Source organism: Manduca sexta, chromosome 15, assembly GCF_014839805.1.
Source record: "Manduca sexta isolate Smith_Timp_Sample1 chromosome 15, JHU_Msex_v1.0, whole genome shotgun sequence".
In the NCBI taxonomy this organism is placed as follows: domain Eukaryota; kingdom Metazoa; phylum Arthropoda; class Insecta; order Lepidoptera; family Sphingidae; genus Manduca; species Manduca sexta.
The window spans coordinates 6,068,637-6,094,995 of NC_051129.1; the positions used below are offsets into that span (position 1 = coordinate 6,068,637).

Here is a 26,359-nt window from a genome sequence, read left to right on the forward strand (position 1 = left end):
GACACAGATTATACAATAATTGGAATATATGGGTTGGTTTCTAGACGGAATTTTGGGAAATGGCGAAGTTGTGATTCTTGTAGAATAATTTGTTTAACGTTATTGACAATTTTATAACTATAATGCAGTTTTCTGATCTGAAAGAACATATTTAATTGTAATTACCGTTAGACCTGTGAAATATTTGTGTGTTATTGTCTGAGAATTCCTAATATGATATTCGAAACCAGTTGATAGAATTTTTGTCAAGTGTTGGTTTTTCGAGTTTATAATATTTAATTTTATTTACACAGGTAAATGTTAGTGTTCTATCTAGTTAAAATTATCATTAAAATACATATAGATGTAATTAGTTTGATGTAGCGATTCTGTGATGTAAAAGTAAATATTTCTCGATAAATATGTAGAATGTTTTAACTGGTATGTGATAAAATGTAGGTCATGAAAATAATATATTTATCGCGAGATATACGTCTAAACATCTCGTCTCGAATAATAAGTTGTTGCTATTTTTATCTATATTGTTTTTACTTTTGTAAGAATTTATCAGAAACAGATCTCTGACATTTGTGTTAGTAATTATTCATCTCTTCTAGGGTAAATACAATACTAATACTGTTGTATATTTTTTATAATGTACATTTTTATTTTATTCATATTTAAATTTTGATTCAATATTGTTAATAAAAGTAGTTATTTACACATATTTTATCTGAATTCAACTGTTCTTGTATATTTATTTGAGCATATACAATATTATACGAAATTCTGACATTTAAAGAAAGATTAAAAGTAGCAGATCAATAAACTTCTTTGAAGATCTATAATTTAATTATACACCAGCAATCTAAAATGATTTAAGAAGTTTTTTATTTACAATACTTTTAATCACTAAAGCTTTTGAAAAAATTATAGATTCAATCATTGAGCATGACTCTTGTCAATAGTAACTGTTACTAAATATTTATAAATATATTGTGAAGAACAAAAAATATATTGTGTTCTAATTTCATAATAATGGGGTATACTATATAGACATGTAACATAACAATTGTTAGGAATACCATAATGTACTTATTTTAATGGATGATGCACAAAAATAATATTATGATATTATGTGTATTGTATTACTCATATTAATCATAGCATTTTTCCATTCAGGATACAGATATGAATAATAATTGTGGAGGTGTTGGTGGGGGAGGTATTGTGGCGGGAGGAGGGGCTTATGATGCCAAAATAGCTGGTCTATATGATTTGCTGGACACACTGGGATCAGGACATTTCGCCGTTGTAAAACTGGCCCGACATGTATTTACCGGAGAAAAGGTTGCAGTAAAAGTAATAGACAAGAGTAAACTTGATGAAGTTTCCAAATCACATCTCTTTCAAGAGGTAAATATTATATTACTGTGATATTCTCCTTTTATATATTTAGTTGGTTTATATATATTTCTGGAAAAGGATGAAGATATCATAAGATTGCAAGCTTGTAACTTAATAAACAATTCCCCATCAGCCTTACATAACTAAACACATAAAATATTGAAATATTGAAATATTCAAATGACTATAATATAAAAAAAGACTGCATTTCTATTCAACTGAAAAATAATATACTCATATACTAGTGGTTCTGTTTCAAATCTGGATCTTCAAATGTAATAAAATGCTATTTGTGATGTTAATGAAAAACATTTGCAGGTAACATTTGAGGGTATAGTATAATACCAAATAATTACCATTAGTGATGTCAAAATTGAATGCTGATACTTACATATTGTATGTATCTGCTTACCTTTGTCACTTACACAGGATGTACCAGTGTAAGGCATCATTTAGACAAGTCAATTATTGCTTGCAATAACAGTACGCAATTTTGTCGAGCAATATAATATGTCAGAAGATTATCGTTAGCAATATACATCACAAGATTTCTCACACTCTATGACTGTTCCTTGTGTATCAGCATGGTGTATTGAGGCCTCTCAGTAGTAGAGGTGACTCGTGACCAACAGTGGGACTGTATATTATACAGGGCGGATATTATTATGACTGTTTATCTATACTATTATATAAAGCTGAAAAGTTTGTTTGTTTGTTTGTTTGTTTGTTTGTTTGTTTGTTTGAACCCGCTAATCTCAGGAACTACCGGTCCAAACTGAAAAATTTTTTTTGCGTTGGATAGCCCTTTGTTCGTGGAGTGCTATAGGCTATATATCATCACGCTATACCTAATAGGAGCGGAGCAGTAATGCCTAATCTCAGGAACTACCAGTCCGAACTGAAAAAATCTTTTTGCGTTGGATAGCCCTTTGTTCGTGGAGTGCTATAGGCTATATATCATCACGCTATACCCAATAGGAGCAGAGCAGTAATGGCTAATCTCAGGAACTACCGGTTCGAACTAAAAAAATAATTTTGTATTGGATAGGCCTTTGTTTGTGGAGTGCTATAGGCTACATATCATCACGCTATGACCAATAGGAGCGGAGCAGTAATGAAACATGTTGCAAACACGGGGAAAAATTATTAGTTTTGAGAGCTTCCGTTGCGTGCGCTGCGTAAACGGTTAAAGTTATGCAATAATGATGTATGACGGGATTGTTCCTCTTAAAAAGTTCTAAAAATATATATTGTAAAACAAAGTCCCTCGCTGCATCTGTCTGCCTGAACGTGATAAACTCAAAAACTACCCAACGTATTAAGATGACATTTGGTATGGAAACTGTTTAAGACCCTGGGAAGAACAAAGGCTCCCGGGAAACTACTACTTTTATAACGGAAAACTTTAGCCTGAAAAACTTTATAACGCGGGCGGAGCCGCGGGCAAAAGCTAGTATTTTATAAAATTTTGGATGAGCCCTGTGACAGCTGTCATTAAAAAAATATAAAATTATAAATATTTTACTTAGCTTGCATACAATACATGACATCCAGACAATTTAGGGAAGGGTTGTAAGAGATTTAACTTATCTGCATGAAAATAAAAAAAAATATTTAAAAAAATGTGTTCATCTTTAAGTTGCAAATAACAAATCACTAAACATGGGAAAATACTTTTACCCACCAGGAACTCTATAGTTAAATATTAGAAATGAAAATAATTTGCATGCTGAACTAAAATGTTATGTTCTCAATGGAAAAAGATAATCTTTTGAAAAAAAATAGACCATGGGATTACTAGCATTAAAAATGATACTAGTATTATTATATCTCGAGCTCAATCAAAGGGCAATGTTTAACTTTTAATATTATCTTATAATTTCTATTACTGCTAGAAATTAGCCTCGTCATTTTTAAGTTTTGGGTTTATTTCATTTAAAATAATTACTCACAGCCCAGTCACCCTAAGGTATTTTTTTAGTTCTTCAATGCATGTTGCTAATTGTTATCGAATCACTGTTCTTTCTTACAGTCTAAACTTCTGCTAACATTTTTACTTTGTTAACATAGGAATAGTAGCTATTATCAATCAGCAATCATGTTTGGCGCGTGATTAGCATCTAGTAACATAATGGACAGCATTCTCAGTAAACCGGGCGTATAATCGATTGATAAACAGTGTATTGCGATTCAAATCTCGTGTTGTATATGTGACGTGGCACCAAAAAGGTTTTTATATCTAAGCATCTGTTCCGATCGCTAGCGATTTATTACGGCTACAGTCAAACATTACTTCGACAAAAGATTTTATAAATTATTTAACTCCAGCCACACCGGGTGTAATACGATTCATGATCCCCAAAATTCTAAATTATCAAAAATCTTCATCAATTTTTCGCTTACTAGAACATTCTTTTATCTGTACTTATCTAGCCCAAAAGTAAAATTTTTACTCAATTATTTCTTATTGTTTCTTAAGAATTTCCTATATTTATGAGGAATTACTATTACATAGTTTATAGTTGAATAGGGCCTGTTATAACTTGTGGCCCTTGCCTACCAAAAGGTTGCAGACCGCTTATGCCATCATAATACATACAATTAAGAAAAACGGAGCGTTTCCTTCGCATGTAAGGGTGTAACGCCAACTCCTCTGGGGCATCCAGTCCCGAGCATTAAGTGGAAAACTTACAGTGCTGCCTAACTTGGTAATTAAACTCAAGATCACTGGCTCCACAGTTCGTATATGCGTTTGGAATGCTGCGCTTAAGAAGTGCCCCTGGCATTGCTGACGTCCATGGGCAACTGTAACTCCTTACTATTAGGTGCCTTGCTCGTCTGCCTCGGAAGCATTAAAAAAATATGCTGCAAGACTAAGGAGGCGACGTAACGTGAATAATGGATTAAAATTATTCCAGGTCCGGTGCATGAAGTTAGTGCAACACCCAAATGTCGTGCGTTTATATGAAGTAATTGACACGCAAACTAAGCTTTACTTGATATTGGAGTTGGGTGATGGTGGAGACTTGTATGATTATATTATGAGACATGAATCTGGATTATCGGAATCTCTTGCCCGTGATTATTTTCGTCAAATAGTGCGTGCAATATCATATTGCCACAGGTTTGTATTCTAATTTGTACGCATTCATTAAATACCGATTTGTAAAAACTTGTTAAAACCAGTGGTTTCCATCCCTAGCTAGTAATATTGCTTTTTTTTAAATCGTCTTTTTCAGTTTTAATATACATCAAAATCTGCCCCAGTGCTGCTTAGAGCAGTTTTCGCTATTCCTCATAGTTTCTGATTTCACCATCCATACCCACTTGAAAAAATCATCCTGTATAAATAAATGATCGTATATTCTTTCAGGTTACACGTTGTGCACCGAGATTTAAAGCCAGAAAATGTTGTATTTTTCGAAAAATTAGGAGTAGTGAAGCTGACTGATTTTGGTTTTAGTAATAAGTTTTGTCCTGGCCAGAAGTTAGAAACCTCATGTGGATCACTTGCGTATTCCGCTCCGGAGATCTTATTGGGTGATTCGTATGACGCGCCCGCTGTTGATGTTTGGTCATTGGGAGTTATACTTTACATGTTGGTTTGTGGACAAGCACCTTTCCAAGAGGCTAATGACAGTGAGACTTTGACAATGATTATGGATTGTAAATACACCATACCGTCGCATATATCAAATGCTTGTAAGAGGTAAACTATATTTTATATGTTGTATTTTTTATAGTAAACATCACGGGTTATAATTACCTTATTAAGATAGTGGCAAGTAAAAGAAAAGTGTGTCTTTAAAACACTGACATCCGCAAATACTTGATCAAAGGATAATCTATCTTTTGTCATTAAAAAAAAAGCTTTTCTTATGGTTCAATTACTATGTACCATATTTCATCAAAATTGCTTCATTAAATCAGTCGTGAAATCACAACAGAGATATTGAGTTACACTTGCATTAAAATAATAAGAGCGCCTACCTGCATATGGAACGTTCAGCGATGGAATGTTCTCGAATGATCTTGTTTTTCCCAGAAAGTCGTGGAAACTCGTTAGTGGACCTCATATCTATTAGATTATTTCCGAACATTCCGTCTGTTTCGAGAATGTCCCACAAACATCGATGATTCATGAGGCTCGGTATAAAAGACCAGGAGCGAACGCTGTGAGTCTTCTAACAGACCCAGTAGGCGATATTACTCTGACTATTCGCCGATAAAAACGAGCGTTCAAAACTCATAAATTCTACAAAGACCGCAGTTCTGTCCACACAAAGTGCTAACATAAAAAAGCTAATACTCCACTTACAATGCACAGAGGTAGAAGACTGGGATTGTTTTCCACTCGTCACATTCATTTAAATATTTTTTTCTTAAGAAATATTGATTGCTTGATTTTTCTTTAAAGGTATATAGGAAAGTAGTTTTCTATCACCTATTTGAGTGGTTTATCACTATGAATGACGTCTATTATCATAGTTCAAACTTATAATTGGTCAAATACTGGGGTCAAATCACCAGTCACAATGAAATGCTCTAAAGACAATAGCTGAATTATAAATAACAAAAAGTGTTAGATTCAATTTAGCATTTTTGTATTATATAATTTTAAATAAAATGTACCTGATTTGTAATAAACATTTTCAGACTTATAGGAAGAATGTTAGTTAGGGAACCAGAAAAACGGGCAACACTGGCGGAAATTGCTACTGATCCGTGGGTAACGGCGGGCGAGGGTATCGCGGTGGAGGATTTTGACACCCCTCTTGTGGCCAAGGAACAATTATCAGAAGACGACCGCTCCGCTATAGTGCAAAGGATGGTCAACGGCTCCATCGCTACCAAGGAGCAGATCTTAGATTCATTGGACAAGAACGATTACAATCACATCACTGCCACATATTACTTACTCGCTGAACGGAAATTACGATCAAATAGGTGAGCATATCGCAGGAACCTCGAGTCAACAAGTTTTCAGATTCTGAAAAAATTGAGAATTAAATAATTATTAATGAAATAATCTTTGGTCTCAGGATGGAGGCACTCCGCAGACAGGAAGCTACGCGTGGGGCGCGGCGGCCCGAGGCGCTGAGCGTGGCTCGCGGCGCGGCGGGCGGCGCGGCGGGCGGCGCGGCGCGGGAGCGGCGGCGCGCGCGCCCGACCCCGCCGCGCGCTCCCTGCTCGCGCCGCCGCCGCTCGCCGCGCCGCGCACGCCGCAGGACGTGCCGCCGGTAACCGCTCCACTCACCACTCCACTCACCACTGATATAAACGTCATTCCGTTATTGCCAAATGTAACAACCAAAAACAATATATATAACAAAAACAATACATAGCGTGTTTAGATTTTTTTATTTTTATTTTGAAATGGCCAAGTGACTGCACTGCACCTGATTGTAAGCGCGATGTCGTCTAGATCAAGTATCAAGTGAACAGATGGCTATCTTATGCCATTTGACACAATCATGCTGGCCTGCTTAGATGCTTCTTCACGCTACTGCGGAAGGATCCACAATTATAGGAAGGAGGAACACGCGCCCAAGTAAACTATTCCAAAGCTTAATGGTGCGGCAAAAAAAGATTTGGCGAACCAATGGGTTTGGGCCGTGATATAGTTGAGATGTGCCCCTATCGAGTTTTCGTTTTTACTTATCCGCAGAGATCTCGCAAGTGTAGCATAGTTCGCGAGGAAGACGACGACGAGGAGGGAGCAGTGGCGGGATCGTGCGGGTCCCGCGGCGGCGACACGCGGCGCGGCTCGCGCTCGGAGGGCCGACTGCACCTCGCCGCGCGCCTCGCGCACCCGCACCCCGCGCCGCCCGCACCGCCCGCACCGCCCGCACCGCCCGCCGCAACCCTGCACACAACGCCTGCACAACAGACTCCGCACAGTGCACATAGACCGGGCCATCTCGCCGACAATTTTACAAAGGTGAGCTATCGGTTTTGTCTACAAACATTTATATCAGTCAAATGTTTAAATACCCTAAATTCTATTTCATCAGAGTCGATATTTCGATGTTTTATTTATTTTTTTTTTTTATTTATTTCAAGGTATACCAACAGCATACATATTGATACATACAATTATACACAAACAAAGCTATAAGGTATTGTGGCTGATATGTATGCCAATAACAGGTACACACAGCATTTACCAATTATATGACGTGTGTACAAAACAGAAAATATTGTAAAGTAAAAACATACTAAAAAAAAACAAATACAAATTTAAAAAAAAAAAAAATAATTATTTACGAAAGTGTTTCGACAATTTACTCATAAAAGCATTTAATTTGTCGTGAAATATATCAAGATTTTTTACGCCCTTATTCGCTAGGTTGTATTGATTACATATTCTCACAGTTGATGAAATTACACCAATATTGGTATTGCAATGTGGTATGTAAAAAGTTCTAAATATGGGAAACCTGGGTATATTGTATGGAACATTAAAACTAATTTTATCTAAAATATCGATGTTCTTTTGCAGGTAAATCTTGACGATGAAAAAGGGGTAGAGGCACCGCGCGCTCCTCCCCCGGCGCCGCCGCCCGCCAGGCGCCAACGGGTGGACTGTCGGCGGCGTAGACCGCGCGCCGGGTCCTGTTCGTCATCAGATCTGTCTGATGAAGACTCCGAAAAGAAAAAACGAGCCGCCGAGCGTGCCGACGCACCGGCGGATCGCACTCGACGGGACTCGCACGACGATTCCAGCGACAGCCAGGAGCGGGGAGCCGGCGCGGGCCCCGGCGCGGTTGGCGGTGCCCGGGGCGGCGCGGCGGCGGGCCGCACGGCGCCTCCCGCGGGCGGTGCGGGGAGCGCGGGCGGCGCGGCGGGGACGCGCGCGGGGCGGGCGCGGCAGCGGGCGGGGGTGGGGGACGGGCTGGCGCCGGCGCGCCGCTCGCAAGGAGAGCCGGCTGCGCGAATCGCGGTCGCTGAACCGCATCGCGGAGGTGGAGGAGGCGGCGGGGGCGCGGTGGGCGGGCGGCGGGCTGGTGGCGCTGTGCGGCCGGCCGCTGCTGCGGCTGCTGGCGGCGGCGCGGCCGTCGCCGTCGGCGCGGCGGCTGCACGGGCTGTGCTAGTGGGGGGAGGGGTGGCGTGTGGTGCGCTCGTGGTGGTGCGTTCTTCTTCGGCGTTCCGTTTGCGTCTGATTTGTTGCACCTGTTTATCTGAGGCGCGGTACCATCATTGTCGTATTCCGTCTGATGGTCGAGATCCCTCGAATTATCAAACAAATTTCTATTTTTTATAATAAACGTAGGTGAACAGGGTTTTTTACTAAATTTCAGTTTCTAGAAAAAAATTACGTGAATAGTATCTGTTAATTCTTTCAAACTTTTAAATGCAGTATTAACAAATGGTCACTTTGATTCCATGTTTCTGTATAATGTGTATAGTATTACATTGAAAAAGTCGTGGTCAACTAATAAAGTTAATTAATAAGATATTCAACTAAACTTTGTAACTTGGATTGCATATTTCAGGGAGTTAATATTATAATAACGTCACTCCATTATTGCCCGCTGAATATTTAGCCTTTCTGTTTATTTAGACCGAAGACTGTTGCATATACCTATGCAAATATTATAGTAGTTAAATAATGTAATTAAGATATTACATTATATTACAATTTACAATAAGTCAATGTACAGCACATTGATTCAACTAAAGAATACAGAAATAAAATAAATGACGATATAGGCAAGTACAGCTGTATAACATCCGAGGCGATAGCTGGATAACAACTAGACCATACTCGCGACGGCTCGCCGAAGCTCTGTTCCGTCCCACTGAATGACCGGCGACGCGCTCGCCACATCGGGCAAGTTTTTTTTTAATTTTTATTATACAATGCAGTCTTTTTACCTGGCTAATCTTATACAAGGCTGAACCGATTTAAATTAAAATTTTACAAGGCAGTAGTAAGTTTTAAATTTTATTTGCTTAAACGCGGAACCTAGAGCATTCGTAAGATTTATTTAGCGCCTGATTACCTGGTAAGCTAATCTTGAAAATTAGGTACAAATTATGAATCTGTCGTAATACTTACAAAAACATAATGGCAGCATTATTAGTTGGTCACGACTGTAGTTTGGATTAGATAGGGTTTTAAATTCATTGGAATGCATTATAGTTTTAAACACGACTAACTATTTTACAACTCAATATGTGTAAATATTTTTTTATTACATCTCAATAGTTGATCACGTCATTGAGAACATTGAGCCGACTGTAGTATAGTAATATTGTTTTCTTGAAGTTATTCTCGACGAAACATAATCAATCCATCTTTCTTAGACTGCACTCAGGGGGCAAACCAACAATATTTTATACAGTATAAAAAAAATTACCTGACATAGAATTCAAACCATTTAGCCAAAATACGCTGCCATTACACTAAGGAGATAATCAATTAGTAGATAAGTAACAATTCGATTCGAACACCAATATTAATTTATTGTTATATCGGACGGTGTAGTGCAGAAATGATCAAACTCACAACTGTCAAAGCGAATCTATACTTTTATCTATCTATACTATTATATAAAGCTGAAGAGTTTGTTTGTTTCAACGCGCTTATCTCATGAACTACTGGTTCAAATTGAATATTCTTTTGGTATTGAATAGCCCATTTATCGAGGAAGGAGAACAGCTATGACCAATAGAAGCGAGCATCAACGAAATATGTTGCTGAAAGGGGGAAAATTGATTTCTTTTGAGAATTTAGTTGCGGGCCCTGTGTAAGCTGTTAGAGTTACGCAGCATTCAAGTATGATAGAGTTGTTATTCATAATGAAATACATAAAATAGAGTCCCCCACCGCATCAGTCTGCTTGTCTGAATGCAATAAATTAAAAATCTATGGTATTGTAGGAGATAATTTTATCCTGGAAAACTCTCACGCGGGCGAAGCTGCGAACAAAAGCTAGTATGTTATATAAATAATCCCAATTATCTAGGAGGAAGTCATCGGCCTCTACCTGTCCACGCCCGAGCGTGCGCATTTGGCACAAATTCCAGAGTTCGGAATGTTACAAGATATAAAACCCAATTTCACTTGTCGCAACGCGGAATTCGAACTCGAGTCTTCAACACTAAACAACTTCGCTACCGAAACTTTATAGTCAAAATTTTATTATTGGCTACAAACCATTGAAAATATTCTTACGTAACAATGACTAATTCTATTTTAACAACGTTATTTACAATCCTAAGAAAGCGAAAGATTAAGATATTGTTATAAAAGAATACACATATTTTTCAATACTTTGAAATCATGACTTCAATTAGTTTGTTAGTTAGATCGTTTCTGCACAACACGATCCTATTGATGTTGCTATTTTGGTGAACTACATTTCTTTATTACCATTTTCATATTACATAACAGCTTATTTAATGACGTCTTAGTCCACGTTGGTAGTACATAAAAATGTCACAAATATTAAATTATATTGTAATATTTTTATTTCATTAGACAAATTCTATCATGTCTCATTGCTATTTCACAAGGATTATTTTGTTACATGTAAATTGTAGGTATTAGAACAAATTTTATGTGACAACTTCTCATATTATAATCATTTTCATTTTTTTAACTCAATATAATATTACCTCTTGTTTCTCAACATTTTAATTATCTTATTTTGTAACTTGTGTAGAAACAATTAGGAATTGAATCACACGCTTCAAAACCCCGCATTCTTTCTACTTAGTATTGTGAGTGATCGTGGGCGACGGTGATCTTTCACCACCAGGTCAGCAAACTCGTGTGTTTGTCCCTCTTCAAATAATTAAGTAAATTCCTGCAATATTTGGAGATAATTGCGTTATAGCACTATCGTATGTATTTTAAGTTATGACCATCCTTTCATTTCTATTTGGTTCTCTTTAAGTGCCTAGTTTAATTATTAGTGCCTAGGACTTTATATTAATTACTAAATCTGTAATCTTTATCAATTTCTAGACTTCTACATAACTGAATTCATGTCAAGTTTTTTATTTCGTTTTTACTTTGAAATCTGATTACTTGAATAAATTCTTTTCTATAATTAAATAGCACGTAAGATATTTTAGAATTACAAAATTTTCTATCAAAGAACTTGCCCCCTACATTTAATTACCAGCGATTATTTATATAGAAATTAGGCATTAGAAAATGCTTTTGAAATAAACACGATACTCTAATTTTGTCTCCTATTCGCTTGTAGTTTTCTATGTTAATGTAAGACTACCTTTTTCTTTATTAAAAAAAGTTATGATTTTCATAGTGGCAGATTCCTCGTATATCAGGTTGGCTTCATTTAGAGATGTACTTACGCACCGTTTCTCCGTTAGAACAACCGACGCAGACAATTTTATGCTACAATATATCGTGTATGGAGGTACAAACTCATTTGTCAATTTTAATTATATTTTATTTAAATAGTTGTAATAGTAAAAACACATCACACTATAGTTCATTCGCGTTAAGAAAATAATGAGCCATCGTTGTCCATCAGTCGACAAACCGCTCCCCCCACACACACTAAAGCCTCAGTAGCATAGTTGTCATGTGGTCACATTACTAATTCGACTACCACGCTGAGATCTGGGATTCGAATCCTAGGTCGAGCAAAAAATAATTGTGACTGCGTTTTTCCATCTTAAAAATTAATACTGAGTCGTAGCTCAGAGTCAGAAAGTGGGTAATATGATCCCCCGTGTCTCGAAAAGCAAGTAAAGCTGTTGGTCCCACGCCTGAACTCTCTTCGGTCGTGTCAGATTGCCGTCTCCATGAGAGTGAAGGAACTGAGGATGCACCTGTGTATTGAGCATACACTTGTGCACTATAATGTCGCCTGTATAGGTATCAGAGTGAGCAACTCTGCAGAACGGCTGTCGTGGCAATTCAGCTAGAAATAATTCATTCATTATCAACGTTAACTTGACTATAATTTCAAGCATCCTTATCGATAGATGGGCGTTTCTCGGCTGCCGGACAGCAACGACACACTATTTTGTTAACGTTAAAAAAACTAATATAACACCGTGTTCAAATCTGAGAATCTGGGAAACCAATCCTTCATTCCGCGAAAACCATACTTTGATTTCATTTATGAAACTTTCGAGACTGATCCTCGCTGCGTAATTTTGGAATTACGCCAATATTCAATTATTCATTTAATAGTTCTTGTGTATTTTTATATTACTGTATGAGTACCGTCGTTATATTGTCAAATTATAATAAGGCCAGAAAGAATTAGCTTGACACTATACAATCGTAACTACAATGAGTGTCAACTCGTTGCGAATGGATATACCTATTATTCATTTTTACATTTATAATGTTCTCAATACGTGAACAGAATTACAAGACGAGCTTTATTTACCACGTCCTAAGACGGTGCGCGGCTTGGCGGTATCTATGCCAAGCAACCTCTGTAGTCTCGACTCATAGTAATTACAAGTCACATAATTTACGAGTAGAAATTGTAATAGTGTTGTAAAACGGATTAAGTTGCAGGTTGAGTTCCAGTTGTAATGAACAATGTACAATTTTTCTTTGTAAAATACAAAATATTAAAAGCATTTCATAAATATTAGCTTAATTAGAAGTGGACTTAAACTAGAAAATACTACGTATATAATGTGTAGTTCGTGTGCATCCTTAGAATGGTTGTTTTTAGTTGATGTTGTATATAAAAATATATGTGTACATAATATTAAATTTGTTGTAAATATATAGTTTATCCCAAATATAACGATATAGTATGAGTAATCTTGAATTTATAGTTATTGTAATTAAAAAATATCGCATATTATTTATTACGTTGACATTGTAAGATAATTATTTTTATTTACATAGACGTACTCTTGATATACTTATTTGATTTAATGCACTCGTATGGTGCTCTCATTTTTGAATGATTATATGAATGTAACCAGACCAAAGAAACAAAGAAATTTGTATGTTACGCATTTCCTAATATTACATCAAGTGCTGTTTGGTGCCAATATATTAAATAAGTGGGAATAATATGGACTGCGAAATCACTAAATTGGCGTGAATGTTTTGTATGTTATCAGAGTAGACTTAACGTGGGTGCTTGTTGATAGTATTGATATTAGTGAGTTTAATTCATATAAAAAACCTACGACTTACGAAATATGAAACGTCAAAGTAGCAATAAATAAGTTATTACCAACAACTGGTTGCTGTTCAATGTTATTATAATTAGGTACTGTATATAGACAACGCCCGATCGTATGAACAGTTTATTTTTTTGCTTTAATTTTATCGATCGGAGTGGTGACGAAGATACTAAATTCTATATGTAAGTTGGAGTTTTTTCGCCGTCATTTCGTTTCAATCTGTCACCTAAGATTAGCCCCTACCAAGTGGAAATTTACGGATGTATGTAGTACCTGTACACTTGCATTAAACGTTGCCAGGGTTAGCGGGGAGGGAGGGACGGGCGAAATTTCTTTGGACACAGGCGCACACAGGTTATTTGTTTCGGCAGGTACTTGTATTACCTAGGCGACATAAAAAATTATGGAATGAAAAGGCTTAAGTTAAGAAGCGCAACGCTTTAGATCAAATCTAATGTAAGCCATATTTACTCGACACTCGAAGCACCTGTCTTGCCGCAGCCCACCCTGAAGTAATCATCCTGATTCTTTCCGCTGTCATAGGAGAAATAGAAAGCGGTCTAGAACCAATTGGTGTCTTCCACCTGTGCGATAGAGGCGCCCGGAGATTTCTACCTAGGTTTCCCCTATGTGTCGTGAGAAATTAACTTCTAAATCGCATCGAGGGGTTGCATTCACTACTGCTCGCGATAGTATGCTGGGTATCGTAGGTCTCAATGTGACTAAAAAGGCTAGGCGAATTTATTTTTTGTTTAGTATTTCTGGGTAGTGGTAACCGTTGGGCCGAAAACAGGCGTTCCAAACGTTACCGCTAAAGAGTGTACATACTAGGTAGAAACTTGGATCGTGTTTCTAGAGCAACATAGGTAAAGGAGGAGAAATACAGTGAAAAAATATAAACGAATTGGACCTTTTTTTTCTTAAATGAGTACGGCACAGTGATCCTACAGCACCTGATGGAACTGTTAAACCTCTTCTACAAACAAATTAAGGGAAATAAAATAAAACAAAGGCTGACGCATCAAACTTTGATATATTTCCCATTATTCAATTTGGTTTATTGACTGTTTATTTCGTGGTCGATATATGTCGCGCGACACATTCATTTTGATGTGTGAAATTATAAAAATACATTTGCGAGAGTTCCATTTTTCTCCCCCTGGTTTGGGCTAATCATAGAGGTGATCACACATTTGTTGACAGGAATAGAGACAACAGCGTGCGTTCCGTACCTAGGTAGCTAGGTACTGCGCGTAGGCACGGGACATATGTGCGATTACTTTCAGAGTTGTGTTGTAATAAAATTCACGTAAATTTGTAAAGTAACGCGGGCATTATTAAATTGTCTCTTTACCGTTAGTTTGATTTTTTTTTTACTTATATTAGTCCAAATTAATATGTAAGGTCAGGGGAGGTAAGTCTAAATGGGCAAAAAAGAATACTTATTGCAATAACGGACGTACTAATTGAAGGACAGCTTTGATAGCCGTATAAGTGCGAGGAAAAAATCCTCTATTTACCTATACGCAGTGCCAGCCTTAGTTCATTCAAGGTGGAGGTCGGACCGGACGGAGCAGAGATGCTAAAAAAAGGTTCTCTAAGGCACTGCGCTAGGCTCCTGTAAGTGGCCCCTGACCTTAATACAATCTGATACATAATAAAGGTTATTCAGTGTTACTACTTTGTAAAAAAAAATACTCACTTTTATGTATCTTACTGCATAATTTAAATAAATTTTATGTGTATATTCTTCTTTGGTATGTCGAGCAAATGTATCATAATGTATTGTTAATGATTGTACATTGCGTTATGTTTTATTTCCACGAAGAATGTTCTATGACGTACATAATTTAAGTTACCTACTTGATCTTTCAAGTAGTCAGTAGCCCTCTGAATATGACCTCAATGTTTGATAAATTTTTGTTGGTACAAAAGTAATCAATGGTTTATTTAGTTTAATTTGTCTAATAAGTATAAGGACATAAATATATATATTCCATGAAATGGTACCTATTACAAACAATTGTGAGTGCAATAATTTTTGAAAATTAGGTACTTTACTTACTGCACATGCCAACCTGAAATCTTTTGACTTATTGTACATTATAATAGATTTATAATCGGCTTTTGCAAAATTTGTGGATAACTTATAATTATTGTATGTCTATAAAAATAAACATGATGTTACAATATCAGAGATGATTTTTCATTAATTGATTGTACTTAGGGAAAGATGCCTCTGTAAAATAACCACTGTGGTGTTCCACAGTTTTGATTATAAATCTTAATACTTGGTTCAACTTTTATAATAAACTAGCTTTTGCTCGCGTAGCTTTTACTCGCAGCTTCGCCCGCGTGAAGGAGTTTTTCGGGATAAAAGCCCACTGTATGATAAAAGTCTTGCTATATATTTTCCCGGTACTGATAGGTTCAAACTAATTTTATCCCCAAGGGGGTTAAATTTATCAAAGTCCTATTTAAGGGAACGTCTACATCATAGTAGCTCCAATCTTTAATTTCAGTTCAATCAGTCGAAAATCTAAGATTTATACAAATTTTCATCCCCTATTTTATCCCCTTAGGAGTGGAATTTATCAAAATCCTTTCTTAGGGGATGCCTACGTCATATTTGCCTTATACATGCAAAGTCTCAGCCCGATCGGTTTAAAATTGACAAAGTCATACAAACTTTCATCCCCTTGGGGGTAGAATTAATCAAAATCCTTTCTTAGCGGATGCCTACATCATAACATCTACCTGCATGCCAAATTTCAGCCCGATCCGTCCAGTAGTTTGGGCTGTGCGTTGATAGACCACTATGGCAGTCAGTCACCTTTGAGATATATATATTTAGATGTAACAAGGCTGTATGTTTAAAACATAGTTTTCTTAATATTAAACATTTTATTGATGGAGGGATTTGATGAAATATGGCCCATGTGTGACTCAATGAATGAACGAGTGGGCTATTGGGGGACGAGGCGGAGAACCTTGAATCATGGAAATTTAAAACGATAAAAAACCTCTCTCTCCACGATATAAATCTGCATTTACTAAAATACATATATCAGTTGTTTAAAATGGACAGTAATTAGTGGATATTGCCGTGTTGTTTCTTTTGTTTTAAGAGTACCGAAGTAAAGGAAATGCCCATACAAAATTTAAAATTTGCAAATGGTACGTTTGTTAACCTGGCAGGGATCGGCTTATACAAACACACCGGACTTTTGGAAGCGCGCTATTAAGGCGCTCGCAACCATTGAAAATTAAACGATTATAATAAGGGCAACTAACGGGTTACAAACCTCAGCTCAGGACGATCACAGGGAGAGAATGAGACATCAACGATTATAATCGATGCGCGTAGTCATACTACTAATCTAACCATCACCGTATTCGTTCATAATAGACAACGATATCAGCCTAACATATGTACGTGGTAAAGCTTCGAATCCTGTTGTGAGCAGACTATTTACTGTTTTTATATATGAGCCAATGTAATGCGGCTCGCACGCGTACGGCGTTTACGTCTGGGATGTAGGTCAATTTCTGATCAAGGATCGCTCTTAAATATTTGATCTAATTGATCCAAGGATTTGACCAGACATTTTAACTGATGCTGAGTGCTTGGACTTTCCTTTTCTTAGTGAAAAGAATTGCCTGACTTTTGAAGGGGTTGATCGTGATGCGCCATTTGCCAAACCACGTACCGAACTTATCGGCTACTGCCTGCAAAGTGCGCACCACCTGATCCGGGTCTCTACGCGAAGTGTACATAAACGTGTCGTCCGCGAAGAGCGCCGGATGGGCGTCTTTTAATTTAGACATATCGCTTGTGTAAAGCGAGAAGACAAAAGGAGAGAGAACAGAGCCTTGGACTCCAGCGGTAATGGTGTGTCGGGAAGAAGGAATTCCCTCCACGCGATATTTGAAACCCCGATTCGACAAAACCTCGTATGATGTGCACGAGTTGTGTGGGCACATTGAGGGTGTACAAATTAAAAAGTAGGCCGTTGTGCCACACTTTGTATACTTTTTTTTGTATACTTTTATTGAATGCTTTTTCAACATCGTAGAAAAGAGCACCAGTAGGGATGCTATATTTAAATTCATCATAACCATACTCCGCGATGCGGAGTATCTGATGCACGCAACTGTGCCTACTTCGGAAACCAGACTACTCCGAAGGGAGCAGACGGTGGAAATGAGCTACTAATTTGAGACCTTCGAGGAGGATCCGCCCTTAAAGTTTCCCTAACGTACTGAGAAGACTGATCGGCCGGGTTGGAATCAAATCAAATCAATTTATTTTACATGGATGCGGGTTTGTTTTTAGGGTATGGAACCAGGGCCGTAGCTAGACTTGAATTTAAGGTAGGGCAGCTGTTTTTACAAGCAGGGCGGAAATAAAAATGTTACTAGATCTGATCTGCTCAATAGATTTTTGGTTTCCTTAACTTGTGTAAGTGAGCAAAAAAAAAAAAAAAGTAAATTAACTTACGTAAGTAATTTTTAAGCTAATATACAGATTGTGACAAAATTCCCCTAAATCTTGAAAGAAGGTATTTCACCCCACAATACGAATAACTTACTATGGGACCAACTTCCAAATCGTAAAATAAAACCGCTGCTCCATATATATTCATTGAGTCGTAATGTACAATTTAGTTAATTATTAAGTAGGGCATTAGTATTTTAAGGTAGGGCATTAGCATTTTAAGGTAGGGCATTGCCCCTCAATGCCCCCCCCCCCCTAACTACGGCCCTGTATGGAACCCTAAAAACCGTCGCATAGGGCCCAGTAGGTACAATATTATTACCGGATTAGATGCATTAAAAGGAAAAACGGAACCTTTATATGATCACTTTGCCGTCCGTCCGACTGTCAAGACCATTTTTGTCAGGAGGGCGTGGAGATATTAAGCTGAAATTTATATCAAATATCCAGGTCTACTGTCCCTTGGAGTTGTGAAAAAATCAAACTTCTAAGCCAACGCAATAAAAAAATATAGCCGTTTATGCCGCAAATTTTTGCAACTCGCAAGGGAATCGAAACCTACAGGGTACTTCCCGTGAACTCAGAATCTTGAAATTTGGTACGAAGCAACGTCTTATAGTACAGATAAAGGAAAAATTGCGGAAACTGTAAATTTTTAGTTACATCATATAATAAAAATATTTTTAATAATTTTAAAGTTACTTACTACCCCTTTCCTCATGAACGCGTAGAGGTATTAAATTAAAATTCATATCAAATACTCAGGTCTAGAATACCTTTAAGCTGTAACAAAATCAAACTATTTCAACGCAATCAAAAGATTCAGCAATTTAAGCCGCATATTTTCAAACTCGCAACAACTCTCAAGGGAATCAAAACCTAAAGGGTACTTCCAGTCGACGAAGAATCTTGAAACTTGGCATGAAGCAAGGTTTTATATCACATAAGTATAAAAGGAAAATTCCGAAAACCTTAAAATTTTTAGACCTAAGTAAGTATGTCTTTAATTTATGTTCCTCCAGCTTTCCATATTGTAATGTTATGGATTTTATTTTCCAATAAAAATACGATAACATGACTCGATTGTCGCGATGAGTGAACTTTTACTTACCTACAGGTTTTACGGAACCATCGGTACGCGAGTCCGACTCGCACTTGGCCGGTTTTTTGTTAAGAGCTGAATTAAATAAAGTGATGTTTGGGTAGTTTGGAATAAAATGATGTGTAAGTTGTATTTGATTTATTTACCTTTGCTAGTTACACATTGGTAAAAGTATTTAATGCTATGAAACAATTTGACTTTAGCATTTGGTTTATAATAATAAATTGTTGGATATTAGTTGTATAAGAATTAGTACAATGAGGAATTGAATACAAGGTTTGAGAACCAATATTAAATAAGCCTGCATTGCGGAATGTAGTCAAACTGTTGCTGCATTATATGCAATAATGATATTGTATGAAAGCATTTAAGTGAACCAGTAGTACTTTATCTTATGTCTCTAAGAAATAAAAATTTCCTACAATATTTTACACTTGATCATGTAAAACTATTAGAAAAATTAAGCAATGTTTTCCATTTCAATCAATAAGACAATTTTATAGAAATAAAAATGATGACTTATTATTCAGACATGGTATGAGATATAGGTTTTAAAAATACATTGTGCCTCTACTCACAAACAACTATATTTTTCATATTATGAAATCATTTGCATGCCAGCATTTAAACAGTTGTTCAAAAGCCAAGGCACAAGATCACTTACCTAAAATCAAGAATCAGTAAAACTAGCCTTAATAATACCAAAAGCAAGTTTAACATTTTAAAGGCCACAATAATTTAGGTAATTTGATAAATAAATCGGTGTTACCCTCTATGTGGGTATTGAAGAGCCAATCAAAAAGGATCCTTGCTTTTCCCCCAATCTACAAAAGTGAACAAACAAGAAATTCTGCTAAAGCACAAGACTAATTCAAAATAAATGCATTAAAACTAAGATACAATACTAGCATAGCATTACATACATATACACAAGTCAAAAAAATTTATATGTGTTTGTCTTACACTGTGTACAAAATCAGGTAAATGAATGGTTTATTAGAGGCAATACAAATCATGAATTTTATAAGTAGATTGGGCTGAGTGAGACAAATTTTAATAAGACAAATCTAGAAAGTGCTTCCCTCAGGTGGCTGCGATAACTTCATATTCTCCTTGAGTGTCATGAGACGTCTTAGCTCCTGCAAAACTGTCTTGATAGTGTAGTCCCGTTGCCATCTTGCAAGGATTGGGACTTGCCGATTGTCAACCTTATGACATCAAGAACATCAAATTAGTACATAAACTAACTACAGCCTAAACTAAACATGAGGATTTACTCACAAGTCCTGTCAGACTATTGACACAGTTCATGTTGATTCTAGAAATGAAACGGGCAGTGGGCGGCTCATCAGGGTATCGCGTGCCACATTCAATTTTAAGTGAATACATTCTATTTTCATAAGGAGTCTGAAACAGAAGTGAATATAAGTAGTGTAAACATACTATTTGAAGAAATCATGTTAAAAAACAAAATATTACCCTAGGGGGGCCAATAATCATGCCAGTCCAGTGAGTGAGTGTCATGTCATCATCGCTCTCGAGACCCCAGGAAATTGTTCCATCGCCCACTCCCTTTTGGCCCTGTTCAAGCTCTTCTAAAAGACGAAAGTTTCGTGGCACCACTACATCAAAACATAGAAAATAATGATGATTAAGCATTAATAGTAGGTTTTATGTACAATAACCTTTATTTTTATTCGAAATTACTAATAATCTGAATAAAATAATCTTACCAACGCCTGATGACGGATTCGCCATGATCACAATTTCACCGGCGCGCACTACCTAGGTACTGAAAAAAATAGGTACACAGATCAAAATTTAATACGCGTACATTTAAAATAAAATGAATAAATATGTTTTAGAACTTAGCAAAAAATCACTACAATTAAAAGGTGCGATTTAATTTCACTAAATCCATAAATCTCACTCGAAGAGAAAGAATGAAGGTTAGCAATTTTTTGTTGACATTGACAAATGTCATTCTTCATAGCTTATATTTCATAGTCAATGGTATACAAAATATCAGTAGATGACATTCCCGATAGTAAAATAATTGTTATTGAAGTAAGGAACGATCCATTTCGCCATTGACTATGCGGTAACGATTGTCGTTTATAAGAATCATTTTGACCATTCATAAAATAAAATAAAATACTTTATTTATCACGTAGGCGAACAAAGTTACACTTATGATACGTCAAAACAGTTTATAACAATAATTATTATTAATTCTGAATAACACTCAAGATCATTTATATATTTTAAATTAGGGATATTTTAAATTAGGGATAAAATTCGTCGGAATTATTGCGAAATACTTAATAGATGCAACTTATTTTAGCTCTGAAGGGCAATATTCATATTAATGAGACGCAGACAAATGAAATTCTGCATTTTGTCATTCAGCAGATCGTCGCAATACAGATATCCCCCAATCCCGAATTGTTATGATGGCAAACACGAGGAGCTACGCCGATTAATTTGATAACAGACCCTTAAATGACATTTTTATAAATAAATAGTTCAATACCCTAAATGTCGACTTAAAATCCTATTGAAATGTGAGATCATTTTATTAATACGGCCCTGACACAATTGCAAATATTTTTCTTTATTTGTGTGGCCCAATTCTTTCCTCATACTTCATAGCTACAGAAAATGTATCTAATTTCAAGTTTCTATCTCTTTAGAGCGAGACAGTAATAAACATCCCTCAGAACAAGAACAAGCATAGAAGGAATCTAAATTACCCTCATATACTTATCCTTTTTTTTCAAATAGGCCAAAACCGTTGAAAAGAACGAGACAAATATTATGTTGCTAAAGTCGGCTTGCGTACACTTTAAAATTATCAAATGGTTACCTTTGGTCCTCTTTATGATGCCGAATTAAAAAGCAAATAAAATGTCAAAAGTTCCAACTTGCCAACCTCAAAACAATGTCACAAACGCGCCCACACAATTTAGTTACGTTATACTTCAGCGCGTGCTTTTCAAAAGTGGCTACATGTTTTGTAATATTTTTGTTGTTAATTTTAATAAATACACAGTGCTGTTTAAGTATAATATAGCCCTACGGACAAGCAATGGCCTGCGTTATTGTGGGGTGTATATCTCATTCTTCTCGTAAAGAAAATGAAACTGAAATCATCAGCTTCCATCGGTGAGTAAACAAAAAACCTAATATATTTGCTTAAACCCTGTACATAAGTGCAAAAAGCATTATTAATTAATCTTTATTATGCTGTAGTCATATTATAATCTGCTGTTGGCCATTCGATACAGTAATTATTAAGTATTTTTCATTTTTACCAATTTACGTAGTCGTGTTCAATAGTGTTGTGCTGCATATTCTGTCGATAACATAGATGTTAGTATATTGTAGTTTACTATTTTGCATAAATTGTCTTTTACTTTCAATATACGGTGGTGTAGTGGTAAAAGCCACTTGGAAACCGTGCGCGAAGGCTGGGGGTTAAGGAAAGTATCTGATTTTCATAGTGTGTTTCATACAATGTGTTTCATTGCAGATTCCCCACAGATGATGCTATGAGGCAAAAATGGATCGTTGCCATAGCTCGTCCCAATTGGCATTGGAAAAAACAGCACCGTGTTTGCTCTAAGCATTTCGACAAAGTTTTATTAACATTGAAATAAGTTATCAAACGTATGTGCCATTAATGATACCGCTGTGTTTTAATTTTACTGTCCCATTTTAGTAGCTTCTGTCAAATCACACCTCTTGGGTATCTTTTAATCCCTAAGAAAGTCAGAAAAGAACAGAAGGCGTACTGGCTTTCTCCTAAACGAAATTCCGGCCGATTTCTTATTTGTTACTTACAGCGGTTTCCATTCCTTCCGAAAATTCTAACATTTTCTTAATTTAATAATCTAAATGCTTGACCATTTTTGTTTGAATGACGCTTCGGAAGGCATCAAACTGCTGTAAATAGCAAATGAAAATTGGACAAAATTTAGCTCGGAGAAAGCCGGTAGTTCTACTTATAGTTTATTGTAATTTAACAGCTTCTTAACGAGTGCTTTTATATATCCAGACTTCTTTTGGTACTTGAATACCAAATCAGGATATTGATATCTTTTTTTTTAGCCTTTATCTAAAATAGCAATTTGCAACGGTTTGTAGTTGACTGACCGAAAAGTGTTTAGTTTAGCAGGTCTGTGAATTTACCATAGCCGATAGACAAAGTATCTATCGATATCGATAAGATATCAGAAGGGATCGCAACACAATTAAATTTCTTGCTGTCTAAGACAGAGTACACTCAAATGTCATAGTGTTACTTCTATGCTTGTTATTGTTCTGAGAAACATCCAGTACGCCAGTACTTAGATTAATAATAAGTACTTCAAGATGAATTCTTCTGACGAATTCACAGCCCGCCATCGAATGACATAGACCGATTTAGCATTATACGGTTTTTGCGCCCAAAACAGTGGCGTACCGTGGTTTGAACGAGGAGAGCTAGCCCAAAAGCCTTTTTGGGGAACTGCAAGATATATAAAATTAGAGCATTTTTTTAAATTTTGTAACATAAGGTCAGTAGGGGGAAGTGCGCCATAAAATTTTCATAGCTGGATTCAATGCAAAATAATTTCTTTTTGTGCTGACTTAAGAATGTAACTTTATTAATTTAAGAATATTTGGTATTTTGTGATAACAACCTATAGCCATTTAAGGAAATCGGACCATAAATTAATAATATTTTGCTCAAAGTAAAAAATGGTAGTAGGCGCACTTGCCTCTGGAAATGGGGTAAGTGCGCCTGTGTAAAAAAACGCCAATATGAAACATTATAAAGAAAACACTCATTTTAGTCCATAGAGAAATAAGTTTTACTCGCATTGCTCTTGGATAATTTTTAATCACTCAATATTATAACAAACTATGGCTGTCAAATCAAATTCGGGGTAAGTGCGCCATATGTATGTAAATCAGGGCTTGAAAACATTTTAGATTTTTTTTTGATATATAATTTTTTGCTATGTTAGAGTTTTGTGTGCGGATATGTTGGAATAAAAAAATGGTAGCCCTAATATAAAATCTATTTTATTTCTAAAAACTAAAAAAAACATACAAAAATGTAGGAATTAACAATTTTGAATGCGTTATAACTCAATTACTTAGAATTTGGCCTTATGACATTTGATATGTTTTAGCTGCATTATATCCAGATAACGTGCCTGATCGAACAGTTGCAACCTATTCACGTAAAGTTGCTCTAGACCAAGGTATTTTAGTTTTTCTTTTGTAAAAACGAATTAACTAATACGCCCCTTTTTTTAAGTCGGCTCAAAACAAAATACCTTGAGTACAAAAAATTCTGCTGTTAAGTATAACATTTTAATAATAATAATTCATATTAGTAAAACTTATTCTCAAAAAAGGTTGGTTATATATGGATCAGGGGCAAGTGCGCCATACGACTACTAACTGTGGCGCAATTGCCCTACTCGACAATTTTTAGGTACATTTTTCGCATTGCTAAAAAAATCCTTTATTTTAGTATATATAAATAAAATTCAGGCAGGAAGTTAAAATAAAAGGTTTAAACTATGTATTTACCTTACTGGTTTACAGAAATATGTTAAATATCTTGAAATATTTGATGTTATCTTTCACGGGGTCATCTCGGTTTACAGGTCTAAATGATACTTAAAATAAAATGGCGAATAAATCGTATTAAAATGAACATAGCCATTTATGTTTTTTAGTGGAACTGTATTTCAGTTAGTAGCATAGATGTAAGATTGCGGTAATTGTATAACATCAATAGTTCTCGATTTTTTTAGGGTAGGTGCACTTACCACGTCGGCGCACTTGCCCCACCTCACCTTATTTGGTATAATATAGATGCGAGTTTATAAATAAAAAATCGTATCTTTGCGTAGCTTCCTATTACTGAAAATATACAGAAATAGAAATTCCTGTGATTGGCGCGTTTAAGCAAACAAACAAACTCTTCAGCTTTATATATTTAATATAGATTACATACTATATTAGAAGGGGTTTGTTTTTTTTCTGTTTATAATGATAGAATAGTTGCTTCCAACTTCATGGTAGTACCCCTTAAATTTAACCAGACTACCATAGAGATGTCCCGTGATTGTATGATACAATTGTTATATTCGAATGATTGAATGTAAAAATTCCGCTCATTATTCATATGAATATTATTGTTCGTTGTTTTATTGACTCATTCGATTAGTCATCTGTATTAATTTACTTTACTGATTTTCCTGCAGTTGTAAGAGATACGAAATGTTTGTTGTTCGTCGACGACCTCAAACTGTTTTATCGGTGAATAATATCTCTGACTGTCAGAGACTCCAAAAAGACATTGATTCAGTGGTGTAGTAGAACATAGCAAATAAACTGCTCTTTATTAAGTATGTAATGAGTCACACCTGATCGCGCGCCCCACTGCGCTAAAACTACGAAATTTAAGCTGCACCAATGCCACGTGTTACGCAGTTTAAAGGTTTAGGAATAGAAATAGTATCTGAACTGAACTTTCGTAAACATATTATAGCAATATGTTAAAAAACATTTAGTAAGCTCTCTTTCGTTATCAGACAGAGCAAGGTTTTTTGTTTATTGTACGCAGTAACATAGAAACAAACTCTAATATTTGGATTCCTAATGAGAGTAAATACAAATTCACGGTACAAAAAATACAAAATGGGATATGGAATACGAATGGAATACAATAACGGTTACGTCTTTTCTTGTCACCGTCCGCTGCTGTTAGTTGGGCCTTTTGGTAGTGCAAATTTATCTCACTACGCTCCCTTAACACGGGCTATTAGATTTTTTAATGTTATATCACGAACGTTGATATATTTAATTGTATCTTACTAAAATTCACTAAAACACATAAGTATGTAGAATAAAGCTATAATTATTGTATAATATAAGAATTAAGATTCTAATAATAATATGTATATTAGTTACTTATATCATCGTATTAGCGTTTTTGATGTTATAATGTAGTAAAATAAATAAATAACTAAAACCTTGGGACAGAATATTAATGGCGCAACTTGGGCGCACTAGGTGCACCTCTGCCTACGCTTTTGGCGAGCAAAGGCGTGAGGGTGCGTCATCAACACTGGGCAGCAGATGGATAGGTAGATAGGAATAACCCTACTTACACTTCCAAGTTCCCGCCAAAAGTCTTCTAGTAGGTACTCAATTACAACTCATTA

The 26,359-nt window shown here is 36.1% G+C and overlaps 2 protein-coding genes across 4 annotated transcripts; one reads left to right on the top strand and one right to left on the bottom strand.

The window, feature by feature from the left end:
• Positions 1–19: 19 nt before the first annotated feature.
• On the top strand, positions 20–15,725 carry LOC115440053 (SNF-related serine/threonine-protein kinase). Its single transcript, XM_037438847.1, is given in 10 exon segments — positions 20–293; positions 1,162–1,395; positions 4,305–4,510; positions 4,760–5,095; positions 6,043–6,333; positions 6,429–6,499; positions 6,559–6,626; positions 7,055–7,327; positions 7,889–8,236; positions 8,238–15,725. Coding segments are annotated over 9 exon segments (2,061 nt in total). The 5' UTR covers positions 20–293; positions 1,162–1,170; the 3' UTR covers positions 8,481–15,725.
• A 3,528-nt stretch (positions 15,726–19,253) lies between these two features.
• On the bottom strand, positions 19,254–21,126 carry LOC115440032 (ubiquitin-conjugating enzyme E2 variant 2). Of its 3 annotated transcripts, none has more exons than XM_030164162.2 (5): positions 21,017–21,126; positions 20,864–20,922; positions 20,610–20,752; positions 20,412–20,537; positions 19,254–20,338 (listed from the first exon to the last, which is right to left on the bottom strand). In XM_030164162.2, exons 2-5 carry the CDS (start codon positions 20,886–20,888, stop codon positions 20,198–20,200), a joined length of 435 nt encoding a protein of 144 aa, XP_030020022.1. In that variant the 5' UTR covers positions 20,889–20,922; positions 21,017–21,126; the 3' UTR covers positions 19,254–20,197. The 3 variants fall into 3 exon arrangements, with proteins under 3 accessions (XP_030020022.1, XP_030020023.1, XP_037294807.1); XM_030164163.1 differs by having other exon boundaries at positions 21,061–21,097; XM_037438910.1 differs by having other exon boundaries at positions 20,864–21,115.
• Positions 21,127–26,359: the final 5,233 nt, after the last annotated feature.

Bases quoted from the DNA above. Each gene is read 5' to 3' on its own strand.
- LOC115440032 (XM_030164162.2), bottom strand. From the start codon at position 20,888: ATGGCGAATCCGTCATCAGGCGTTG. The intron at 20,753-20,863 runs GTAAGATTATTT...GTTTTGATGTAG, and splicing joins GAATCCGTCATCAGGCGTTG to TGGTGCCACGAAACTTTCGT. The intron at 20,538-20,609 runs GTAATATTTTGT...CTTCTGTTTCAG, and splicing joins TGATTATTGGCCCCCCTAGG to ACTCCTTATGAAAATAGAAT.